The sequence below is a fragment of the Blastomyces dermatitidis genome (assembly GCF_000003525.1).
Source record: "Blastomyces dermatitidis ER-3 genomic scaffold supercont1.10, whole genome shotgun sequence".
NCBI lineage: Eukaryota > Fungi > Ascomycota > Eurotiomycetes > Onygenales > Ajellomycetaceae > Blastomyces > Blastomyces dermatitidis.
The window spans coordinates 3,109,262-3,121,493 of record NW_025544783.1 but is presented as its reverse complement, the minus strand read 5'-3'; the positions used below and the strand labels follow the sequence as shown (position 1 = coordinate 3,121,493).

At 45.7% G+C, this 12,232-nt stretch overlaps 5 protein-coding genes across 5 annotated transcripts; 3 read left to right on the top strand and 2 right to left on the bottom strand.

Moving 5' to 3' along the window:
* Window positions 1–1,356: 1,356 nt before the first annotated feature.
* Window positions 1,357–4,234, bottom strand: BDCG_08302 (ubiquitin-conjugating enzyme E2 C). The gene is made up of 3 exons (XM_045424079.1): window positions 3,653–4,234; window positions 3,142–3,474; window positions 1,357–3,005 (listed from the first exon to the last, which is right to left on the bottom strand). The coding sequence occupies exons 1-3, from the start codon at window positions 3,766–3,768 to the stop codon at window positions 2,900–2,902; spliced, it is 555 nt and encodes a 184-aa protein (XP_045272873.1). The 5' UTR covers window positions 3,769–4,234; the 3' UTR covers window positions 1,357–2,899.
* Window positions 4,235–4,520: 286 nt separating this feature from the next.
* BDCG_08301 (CAMK/CAMKL/CHK1 protein kinase) lies at window positions 4,521–6,257 on the top strand (the record flags this gene model as incomplete). Its single annotated transcript, XM_045424078.1, has 2 exons — window positions 4,521–4,606; window positions 4,742–6,257. The coding sequence occupies 2 exons, from the start codon at window positions 4,521–4,523 to the stop codon at window positions 6,255–6,257; spliced, it is 1,602 nt and encodes a 533-aa protein (XP_045272872.1).
* A 327-nt stretch (window positions 6,258–6,584) lies between these two features.
* BDCG_08300 (F-box domain-containing protein) lies at window positions 6,585–8,539 on the top strand (the record flags this gene model as incomplete). The annotated part of the gene is made up of 2 exons (XM_045424077.1): window positions 6,585–6,627; window positions 6,702–8,539. The coding sequence occupies 2 exons, from the start codon at window positions 6,585–6,587 to the stop codon at window positions 8,537–8,539; spliced, it is 1,881 nt and encodes a 626-aa protein (XP_045272871.1).
* Window positions 8,448–12,207, bottom strand: BDCG_08298 (transcription initiation factor TFIIE subunit beta). The gene has a single exon (XM_045424075.1). The coding sequence runs from the start codon at window positions 12,021–12,023 to the stop codon at window positions 11,124–11,126; it is 900 nt and encodes a 299-aa protein (XP_045272869.1). The 5' UTR covers window positions 12,024–12,207; the 3' UTR covers window positions 8,448–11,123.
* BDCG_08299 (3,4-dihydroxy-2-butanone 4-phosphate synthase) lies at window positions 8,912–11,009 on the top strand. The gene is made up of 3 exons (XM_045424076.1): window positions 8,912–9,601; window positions 9,771–9,888; window positions 9,978–11,009. The coding sequence occupies exons 1-3, from the start codon at window positions 9,538–9,540 to the stop codon at window positions 10,489–10,491; spliced, it is 696 nt and encodes a 231-aa protein (XP_045272870.1). The 5' UTR covers window positions 8,912–9,537; the 3' UTR covers window positions 10,492–11,009.
* Window positions 12,208–12,232: the final 25 nt, after the last annotated feature.

The window sequence follows — 12,232 nt, the reverse complement described above, 5'->3', positions numbered from 1 at the left end:
AAATGTAATAAGAGTAGACAGTAAGTAGACTGACCGTGTGACCGTGTCTGAGACCAGGATCAGATTTTTTGATAGTCTCATTATCAATTCAACTGATCTCATTACACAGTTTTAACATTAGATAGTAGTCTCATACTGTCTCAGTGAGACTTACTGTCTACTCTTGTCACATTTTTCAAATGAGACCATGATTTTCACTTCTCAATTTAAATTATTTTTATTGCTTTAAATGACTTTAAATCTCATTTAAGTGTTACCAAAAAGCATTACTTTTTAAAAAATTAAAAATAGTCTAAAAAAAACCTTAAAATGTCTAAAAATAGTAACTTTATGCCAAGAATGAGACTAAATGAAATCAAATGAGATCACTTTCTCATTTTTTTCAAGTCATGGTTTCATTTTAAAATCTGATATATAGTCACTTTGCATGTTTTTTTGATAGCCAGTCCCAGCAGGATTCACGCCAAGAAATGTATGAGACCAGACCAAATGAAACCAAACATGAAATTCATGGTCCCGGCGGCCAGTTTAACAGTAAGTCTGACTAAAACAGTATAAGACTACTATTTAATGTTAAAACTGTGTAATGAAATCAGTTGAATTGATAATAAGACTATTAAAAAATCTGATTCTGATCTCAGACATAGTTACAACTCACACAGTCAGTCTAAGATCTCTTATAAAATCTTAAATAATATATAGACTGACTGTGTGATCATGTCTGAGATCAGAATTAGAATATTTAATAATCTTATTATTAATTCAACTGATCTCATTACACTGTTTTAATGTTAAATAGTAGTCTCATACTATCTCAGTGAAACTTACTGTCTACTCTTATTATATTTTTCAAATGAGATCATGATTTCTACTTCTCAATTTAAATTATTTTTATTACTTTAAATGACTTTAAATCTTATTTAAGTGTTATCAAAAAGTGTTACTTTTTAAAAAATTAAAAATAGTCTAAAAAAAACCTTAAAATGTCTAAAAATAGTCACTTTATACTAAGAATGAGACTAAATAAGATTAAATGAAATCACTTTCTTATTTTTTCTAAGTCATGATCTCATTTTAAGATCTGATATATAGTCACTTTGTATGTTTTTTTAATGATTAGTTTCAGCAGAATTCATACTAAGAAATGTATAAGATTAGATTAAATAAGATTAAATATGAAATTCATAGTCTCAGCAGCCAGTCTAATAATATATACTTTTTTTTATTTCTTCAAGCTTTTATTTCACTTATTTAAATAAGATTCTTTTATCTTTCTCCTTATAAAAGATCAGAACACTGTTTTTTGAATATATCTTCTTAATTCTGAACTTTTTTTTGCAGCTAAATCAGCTAATTTATTGCCATCAGACATTTATAAGATTATTATATAAATAAGCTTATTTTCTCTAATTAACTCTGCAGTGTTAACTGATTCTATCTTTATAAATAAGTCTGTTAATACTGATCAGAAGTATAAACCTGACTTATAGACAGTTATATATAAACTTCACTTTCATTCAATTTCATCAGTAAACTTGCTCTATTCTATCCTTGCTTCTCACTTGTGACTTGGCTCACACTCACATACCTCAAAGCAGTCTGAACAAAATTGCCGCACAGAAAAAGTGAGGTCATATTATAGCTCTCTCCCAATGCCCTCTATTCAACATGCGCCAGAAGCGGGTCCGATAGCCTCATCTTTCTTTTCTTTGGCGGGGCCGCAGTGGGGAACATCATCTTTTTAAGGTTCAACAGTAACTAGCTCACGATTCCCGAGCTGGACAAGCTCTCCACCTCCTCCCAAGACAGACATCGTGCTGCATGTAAAATAATACAGACTATCTAGTAATAAAAGTTTCCAACTGATGGAAGAAATTCAGTGACTGCTTTTCCTAATAGGTCTTGCCGAATACAGCCTGATTTAACCCACTCATTCGACATTTGACAGGAGCTTGGCTTGTTTCTCTATACCTTGACGCTCCTGGATATTATCGCTAGAGTATGCCGGTTTATAAAACTCTTTCTCGGTGTAAGTTACAGACAGTGTGCTGTCAACTACGTCTCTAGAGAGAAATGGTCTAAAAGACGCATGACAGCATTGGCTCCTGGTGTAGTGAAAGGCACGTTAACTCCATCTGCTGTTGAATGTCAAGTGTAGTATATGTTGTAGAAGAGGGGTGTTACGTTTAGTAGCTGAGGTGATAGTGGGAGCCACGGTACACGGTAGTCGGGTCTGCAAAGGACACACCGCGCGCACGTCTCCGAAGGCAGAGTGTAGGATAATGATATGTTCTGCAATTTTAAGGATAATCCATATACAAACATAGCCTCTGTGAGTTCCGCTTGAGAGCTTAGAGGTGAAAAAAAAAGAGGGACTTCAACAGGGCGTTGTTCAATTTCACCAATGGCAAACTTCGCACGCCAGCATTCTTGGAGATCCAATGCGAACCAACGACAACATGGGAAGGAGATCAAAACTCCCCAGCAGGAAGATGACTAGGTATGTGAAGGTAGCGTATGAAACAGTGGGAAGGCAGTGTCTGCTAAAATGAGAGAGGAAGAGGAACAGCGAGAGTTGGGAAAAAAAGAAGAGAGGAATATTATTCGCTGTCCTCCAAAAACTGGAATTCGTACTCCAAGTCATAACAACCCAGTTGTAGGGGAAAATATAAATAAATAGCGGAAGAAAAAAAGAAGCAGAGCACCCTGACGAACTCCATGTTTCAAAACGGTGGTGGAAGAGAGTAAACCACAAGGGCTCGCAATGTATAACCCCCCAAAACAACCCAACGGTGGTTTTATTTCATGCAAAACCAACCAGAAAAAGAAACGTTATGCATCCTGATTAATTTCCAGCTCCATCATAAATTGTCGTCAATAGCCAAATGACCTTAATCTTCTATTCACCAGCTTCAATATCCCGATGTCGTGCGAGAACATGCCGCTTATATTCCTCTGGGTTGTTGTCCCAGAGCTCTGCGGCTTGACCATTTAGTGGACTTGCACTAAATCGTAGAAGAAGCTCTGGTCAGCGAGAGTCCTCCCTAAAACTTATGTCAAGTATATAATATGGTGGTCGTAGCCAAAAATAAAATAAAGTGAAATACAATAAAATAAAAATAAAATAAAATAACAACTGACTTGTTAGGTTCCCCCAGCAAGCTCTGCAGACTCAACAGAACGCTCTGCACATTGTACACCGCACTCCACTTATCCTTCAGAATATCGAGACAGATCCGACCGGAAAAGTCGACGTTGGGGTGGTAAATGGGCGTCTTGAAGAGGACTGTCGGCGGCGCATAGGGGTAGTTTGAAGGAAAGACAAAGGAGAGCTTCAATGTGAGGCCCTCGTAGGGCGTCTCTGTTGGTCCGCTGATTGTGGCCGTCCACGAAAGTAGATTGCCATCAGCGTCTGGGAAGGCAGATATACCCGGCGAAGGAGACATCATCAACTGCATCAGTTCACTCTGTAGTCTGCATTCCACGAATTAATACTATTAGCAGGGTTACCGATGGCAGTATTGGGGTACAGAGGCGCTTAGGATTCCCAGCAGTCCGGGTCAGCGCCAGCAGAACAAGAGCACTGTTTTCGGGCGCTTATAGGAAGAAGAAGTCCTTTCTATGACTTTTGTTGGATAGCATAAAAACGCACCGCTTCGTAACATTTTGAGTATCCGTCCTTGTCACGCCAATGCCCAGTTTTGAAGTCTCCAGGGTCACGGCGGAACCTGGGCCGGAGTTTTGGGTGTCTTCCACGTTGTAGTCCATGGCCGCGTGCTTGCTTGAGCAACTCTCTTGTTTATCCAAACGAAAACGACAATGGTAATAGGAAATGGGGAGACAAGGGGGCTTTTATAGAGGAGGCTGCGAGAGCTCTCGCTGATTGTCAATCAAGCAGCGGGGGCCGGCTGAGAGGGAGGGGGCCAGAACAAGGGTTTTGAATGCTCCTCGCGCAGCAGTCAAAGTCACCTTATGATAGCCAGGGTTAAAACAGGAAACAGGATAATGTAGGGATGATGGCATGAATTGTCAAGACTGGGGCCGGAAGAGGTTGTTGTTTCGGTTGTAGCAAACCCAGCGTTTTGGGTGAGCTTCTGGAGGTTTGTTTACCGGGCAACCAACTTCCCGCGCGCCCGCGCTGCCGCTGCCGCTGCCGCTGGTGATTGGTCACCGCCTACCCTCGAGGCTCCACGGCAGAAAAAACCCCAAGATGTATAATAATGTGATATCATCCTGCACACCGTTTTTCGCCAACTCAGCTCAATAATGCTTCAATCCTTCTCGCTTCGCTGTCTAACTACTATTTAGTCCAGCTAGCAAGCCCGCGTCGAAGGTTCCATATCTGCTGCGCCGTCGCTCGGTAGCTGGGAGGAGAACGCGTTGCTGTGCTGTGCCACCACCCCAACAGCTGTACAGCTGAACCCTCCTTGTCCGGATGGGTTGTCTGAGCGCTGGCGGATTTTTCTTTTTTCTTTTCTCAGCAACTTTCTTGAAGGCTAGATAGTGGCCTAGCCGTCGCCATGAAGCACTCTCAATTGGCCCCGCTTCCCAACGACCTGCCATTTCGCATAGTGTCGAAAACAATTGGACAGGGGGCATATGCATGGTATGGTAACTTGATATATCATATACCCCGCTCTGATATTTTGTCTATCTAGAGTAAAGAAGAATACAAAAGGAAAGAAAAAAAGGAAAAAAACTAAAGAAGCTGATATCCTTTTTCCCGGCTCCCCGCTCGCAGTATCAAAAGGGCATGCCCGCTCCAGAGCGACTCGCCTATATTCGCAGTTAAATTCATCCACAAGGATTACGCAGCTCGACATGGGCGTATCACTAGTAAACAACTACAAATGGAGGTGGCCCTGCATAAACACATCGGACGCCACAATAACATCATCTACTTCCACGAAACCGGTGAGGATGATTGCTGGCGGTGGATAGCCATGGAATTAGCTGAAGGGGGCGACTTGTTTGACAAGATCGAGGCTGACGAGGGAGTCGGGGAAGATATCGCCCACGTCTACTTCTGTCAGCTGGTAAATGCAGTTGGATACATGCATTCCAAGGGCGTGGCCCATCGGGATATCAAACCCGAGAACATTCTTCTCTCCGCGGATGGCAATTTGAAAATAGCCGATTTTGGACTAGCTACGCTGTATGAGTACCGTGGAGAGACGAAGCTGAGCTCAACCCTGTGCGGCAGCCCGCCCTACATCGCCCCCGAGGTGGTGAAGTGCAGTAGCAGAGGTAAGTCCAAGGGCGATGGTTACAGAGCAGATGTTGTGGATATCTGGTCCTGTGGAGTGGTTCTCTTTGTCCTCCTTGTTGGCAATACACCCTGGGATAGCCCAACGGATGAGAGTTATGAATTTGTCGAGTATGTGAAAACAAACTCCAAACCAACGGATGAGCTGTGGGAACGATTACCCGTTGCTGTACTGTCTCTCCTTCGGGGAATGATGAAGATCGACACCGCGAAGAGGTTCACTATGGATGATATCCGTAGACACCCATGGTTTACACGGGAGAATCCTTACATGTGTGCGGATAACAGGTTATCCAACCCTTTAAATCTAGCTACCACCATGTTCGAATCATTACATATTGATTTCAACAGAGATCCGCTATCTCTTTCTTCTCAGCCTCAGCGCACTGCTACGGATACCAGCGCCATGGATCTAGATGAACCAGGGTCGTCTATGAAGCCTAGATTTTCATCCACTCAACCCGATTATCCTGTCGAGGACATGCTAGATTGGGATGGACCCCCCCGCTTATCATCGCAATCTGCCTTCTCCCAACCCAAGTCAATGGATTCGGATCATGTTATGCTCCTCACAGAACGTTTATCTCAAGACCCGTCAATGTCTCAATTCTCCACAACCCCCTCCGTCCCCATCAGTCGAACGCAGAACGCACAGAACTTCCAGGATATCGTTCCTGCATCTCGCCTGACCCGGTTTGCCTCGACATGGCCTCTTGGGTTACTGGTAACACGCGTCTGTGAAGCCCTCCAGCTGCTGCATGTGCCAGCATCCCCGACATCATCTGATTCTGCTGACGCGATAGTCATCCGGATACGGACGCAGGATGACAGGAAGTGCCCCCTCCACGGCAATGTTATTATTGAAAGTATCACGGATGGGCATGCGGAGGTTGAATTTGTTAAGGTAAAAGGCGATCCGCTGGAATGGAGAAGGTTCTTCAAGAAGGTGACTATTCTTTGCAAGGATGCGGTGTTTAAACCCGATACATAGAGCAATGTTCTGGATACATATAATTACGACGTTGATGTACGCGGAATCGCAAGTGCGGTGATCTATATGTTGGATTTATACGGAGTAATGATAATAAATGATGATGTTGGGGTAATGCCATATATAGTTATCTTTGTCCACTTCCATATCTGCATGGGGTCGGAAGGGCGTGGAGGAATCACATGACCTGCAACTCGAACCAACTCTTGCCTTCCAAGCTAAAAAGCTGCATTGAGGGGAATCTCGAACCTGGAACTGGAATTTTACCCGCAATGCATCTGCTGCTGTTGTTCTCGTTGTGTGCCTTTGTGTTACATATGTTGACCCATGGAGAAGCTACCAGTAGAGCTTGTCTCCCGGATACTTGAGTGTAAGCTCACAATAACACCCGACTCTCGCTTCGGCACCCAGCCGTCAACATTAGAGCTGACCCATCGTCGATAGATATCGGCCCAAGCGAACTGGCTGCCCTCCAGGTTGTCTCCAGGCGGCTCTTTAACATATGCCGCGACAATTCGATATGGCGCCAACACTGCTATGAGGCAGCTAACCATAAATTACAAGATCGCAATGCTTTGTTTCACAATCGGAGGCCCAACACCAACAGCGCCAACAACCCAGGCTCCGTTATAGATGCATTTCTGACGGGCCATGTTCAAGGTGGCAGCATTACGGAATCATCCGAGTCCGCGCATGCGGATGCAGACGGAGCCCATGACAGACGGACCAGCCCACCCGCCAGCTCTGCGAGCCACTGGGATCCTTCCTACGAGGGGGAGGAAGTCGACTGGTATTCAGAATACATCGCTCGGAATGCCCCCATTTCCGTCCAGTGGCTGCAAGAGCCGTATGCAGCTGCGGACCAAGATGGGGATGATGCCATTATTCAACGTGAAGTCAAGGGTATGGGTCTTCTGAAAGATTACCGCTACGGAGGATCAGATAAGATAATCGGGCCCCTCGATGACGGGACGCTCTGTCTGTGGGATCTTAACCGGTCGAGCCTGTGTAAACGTAATACGAGAGGGAAAATTGTTGAGACAAGTGCACGGGGTGCCCTTACGACGGATTCATCAAGACGAGCACATGAGCCCTTCTCCTCAAGGCCGACGAACCTCGACTTCATAAGCATTGGGGAATGTGTGAGCGTCGATTCATTCCACCAGACTGCCTATATCGCGGTAGGTAACATTTTGAATGAGGTTGATCTATCCACTCTTCAGGTAGTATCGCAGCAGAAATACCCGTGGTCGATATTCGCGCTTTCTCAGGAAACTGAGTATGCAGCGCCATTGACCGTGGGCACTACCCGGAGCCTCAATATCTATGATCCTAGGTTCTGTGGTGCCGGATCAGATACTAAGATACACTACCCCATGCCTCCTTACAACAGTAGATTCGTATCATTGTTCCAGCCTGTTCCTCTTTCGGTGTTACACACACCCCCGCCGAATATAAACTCAATCGTGGTTGCCGGGCGCTTTTCAGCGATCTTGCTATATGATCGCCGCAACCTGTCTAGTTTACTGAGCACTGCCCACTCGGGTGCACGAATATGTAGCTTGACAGCTATCCCAGCTTGCCCCCGGCCGTACTCGGTAACATGCCCCGAGCTACAAAATAACCACACCATCGTTGCAGCTGGCGAGTACAAGGGACGCGGGTCTCTTGAAATGTTCTCGGCTTCTACTCCTTCCACCCCCGGAGATTTCCAAACCCAGAAACGCTCATTACTTGTAAAGGACGGTATCTGTCTCAATCGGCAGAGTGCTTCTGGCTCGAAGCTTTTGTCCGTGGCGGTCCATGGCACTCGTCTCGTCTTCACTGACGCGAATGGGTATATCAAATGGGTCGAACGAGACGGTCGAACCGAAGTACGACGATGGAACCTGAGCAACGACACCAAACATCGCAGACGTCAACTAGACTCAACGCACCCAATTCCATCGAGCTCACATGATCTGGAATATTACAGGCGGACCGATGAGTATGCTACCGGTGACTCCGATATCGTTCGTAAAATCCTGCCCACAGGCTACAGCGATGTGCTAGACGACGAGCTCCTCATTTGGACCGGAGACAGGATTGGTCGTCTGCGCTTTTCGAGTAAAGCTGGCCATGACTGGAATAAGGAGGCTGAGATCTATGAAGAAGAAATGGCAGAGGCTGCAAGGCGCGATGAGGAGCGTAAGAGGGCTCTGTACGCGGAGACTGGTTTTAAGTCATTGCGAACGCACCAGCAAGAACTTACGTGGATGGGGGATTTTGGGATGGGAGCATGAGAATTTGCGTGCCATAAATGTATATAACTTTTGGAATCTAGTTTTCTATTTGGTTAAGATATATAAAGGATGGGTGATTTGCGAGATTAGGGAAGAAGGTATGATGAGATTGTTGGTCTTGGATACAGTTTTTGATATATATGGTTTATTATAGGCGCTTGTCGCATTTTTTTTTTTTTTTTTTTATAACAGTCGATAATTAATCTAAGCCGAATTATGTGGATTGGTTTGTTACGACTTTTCCGTATATATTATTATTATTCCCTTACTGCTAGCTATTCTGTGCAAGCAAAAGCACTGGCATTTTGACGGAGGTTTGTCACCCGCCCCCGTTAGTTAGGCGCAGCGCTGGCCGAGGCTCATTGCGGCATGTGGCGGGAATATGTAAAATATTCCGCCCGAAATAAGAAAACAATTATTAATTCCTCTCATAATCAATCTCTTGCGATCCTCGTACCCGCTTGGAACACCGCTTTATTTTCTTTGCCCGTCTCATTCTACTATATATATGTGCGTGTGTACATATATTATTTTGGATACCACTGTCACGATCATTGATGTTCTTCTAGTTCCCTTCGTTTTTTTGACCCTTCTCAATCGATTGATTCCCGTCAGCATTCCGCCTCCGCCAAATTCAGCCAGAAAGCCCAATTTGTGGCGCGCGCCGAGTTCAACACAGAGAAAAGCATTTCGTCGCATCGTTGACATTTCCCTGTATATATTAATTGCTTCCCGTCAAGGCACCTCTTTGCCCATTGTTCTCCCCCGCCGTCGAACTGCCGAACGGACTTCCGCGCAGAGCAAACTCGCATTGGAAACGGACGAATTAGCTTTTTCTCACCTTATTTATTACCTGAGACCAAAGGAGTAGTGCTCTGCCAGGCTCTTGCTTAGCTTTCTGGCGCTGTTGCTGTGACTGGACGAGTTTCCGCACGCCCCCAAATCGCATTACATCTCTAGCAGCTCAGCTGTTAACGGAGAAGACACAACCGCACCCCATGCCTTCAAAAACAGACGAGAACCTGCGGTTCAGCACGATTGAGGAGTCGATAGAGGCGTTCAGTAAGAAGACATGCTGTTTTTCTCCTAATTCCTGGGAAAATTTGCCCCTCCATGAACCACGCTCGATTTTGCGGGGTCAAACTCGGGAACCACTCCGGAAAAAGCTGGAAGAGAAAGGAGCTAAGACAGAGATAAGAAAGCTAACAGGTGCATTTTCTACTATATGTAGGAAATGGAGAGTTCATCGTAGTCCTCGATTCGCAAAACCGGGAGAATGAAGGGGATCTGATCATTTCTGCGGACTCGGTGACTGCGGCCAGGATGGCGTTCATGATACGGTGGAGCAGGTATGTGTTACACACATTATATTTCACTTCTCGTTTAAGATCCAATTGAGAAAAAAAGAAAGCAAATATCTAACCAACAATAAATCCAGCGGCTATATCTGCGCCCCCATCCCCGCCTCCCTCTGCACGCATCTATATCTCCCACAAATGGTCGTCGAGAATGCCGATCCAAACGGCACAGCCTACACAATCACTATTGACGCCACCGACCCGTCCGTCACCACGGGTATCTCTGCCCATGACCGTGCTCTTACCTGCCGCACCCTCGCCCGCCCAGACGTCCAGCCCTCCCACTTCCGCCGACCAGGACACATCCTACCCTTACAAGCTAGACCTGGCGGCGTCCTTGAGAGACCCGGCCATACGGAGGCGGCGTTGGACTTCTGCCGGCTGGCAGGGAAGCCAGAGGCGGCTGTTATCTGTGAGCTTGTTGAGGATGGAGTGGAGGTGGAAGGGGTGCCGGCGATGGAGGGGAATGGGATGATGCGGGGCAAGAGATGTTTGGAGTTTGGAAAACGGTGGGGTCTAAAGGTTTGTACGATTGAGGATTTGAGGGAGTATTTGATGAAAGAAGGAGGTGTGGAGGTGAATGGGAAACATTAGACTTTTTGTGCGACTGCGATTGTCGTTGCTTGTTTTGATAGGGCCTTTTGGGTTGTATTTTATCATTTCATCCTCAGTGTTCATATTACGCCGTACTTCTATACCCCGTCGACAGCTCTGTTGTATTGGTCTTTTCTTGCTGTGCTTGAAATTTGTGACCCCTCTCCATCAAAAAGAAAGGAATTCACTAGTGAGCAGCGACCAGCTAGACCTTGTTCGGATTTTTGGTTTCTCAATTCCCTAGTTAACTAGACATAGAGAGTTAGATGGTTTGGTTTTGAATGTTCCAATCAGTACAGCTTGCTAGAGCGTTATAAATAATCAAGCGGAGATAGGAAGATGTAAGGAATGCAGCTCCCACCTGGTGAGGTGATGTTTGTTTATTGACTATAACTGAAATCCATTAAGCCTGGAGAGCATTACCATATACATAAAAGCTCAATCCTAGGGCCAAAAAAAAAGGGAAGAAAGAAACAATATACGGACGCTAAACTCCGTTCCGTAACATTATAAAAGACAACCCCACCATTCTTGTTCCGTGTGTCTTCTGTTACCTTTGCAGCTATTTCAGAAAAAAAAGTTTGCATAAAGCAAAGATACAAAATCTATCGTGGCATCTATAAGTTAATTCATCATCTCTTCAGGTGGGAGTAATCCCTCAACACCCCTACCATATGTGTATTAGTAGTCTTCCCACTGCGTCGTGCCTTCTTCACCTTCTTATGCTCGATCTTTGGTTTTGGTTTGGCCACCTTATTCTTGCTTGTTGATGTAATTCCAGCCTTCTCCAACTCTTCAGTTACCGCCTGTTGGTCGGGTATCTTGATCTTCTCCCAGATTTGCCGGAACTCGGGATCAAAATGCTGAATGAGTGAAGGATCATTCGCCCACACCATCTTGGGGTGGTCGTCCTTCTTATTTCGAGTAACAAGCAGTTTTCCTTCCTTCTCTAGCTTATCGATAGTCTGAACAATATTGGGCCACCCTTCCCGTAGCTCACGCACACTCATGCCCTGCGCCGTCGGCTGGGATTGAAGCTTTCGAAGCAATTGCTCGGCTGAGCGGATATTATGCGGAGGCTTAAACCGGAAGGTACCCTCCCCATTAGCACCCGAAGGATCATATTCCACCTTATCGTGAGACTGGAGAATGCGCTTCAGTGCCTGAATGTAGCCCGGGTCATGTCCCTGCTGCTGGAGCGAGAGGTAGGAGAGGATATCCGCAAACTTGAGCGCGTAGTCCTTGCTTTTCATATGGTCGATAGCGAACACGACCTGGGTCATGATATCTTTCCCCGTGCCGGTGTTGGCCGGTTGAGAATAGATGGTATCCGCATCATGTCGGCGGCCACTCGCAGCGGGTGTACTGGAAGAAGATCTAGCAGCTTGTGCGCTGGCAGCTGCAGCAACAACGGATGATGATGCAGCAGCAGCGAGGTTGCTTCCGGCCGTTCGTCGATCTTGTGGAAGACGATTTGCAGCAGACACGACGCTGCTGTTGAACGAGCTGATCTGGTTCTGAAAGTAGGACATGATGCGAGCGAGAATGTGAAAAAGACGGAGTGACGCAGTAAGCCGCTGCTCAGTGTTCGCTACGAGGTTGGCTGGGCCATCCACATTGTCTGCAAGCTTGTAATCGCAGCTGTGATGCGGGTGAATGGATGAAGAGTAAATCAAAGACTTGAATGTCCTGTGTGATCAGATTGATTCATCCCCGATGTGATGTTGGTAGGTCTTCTGGG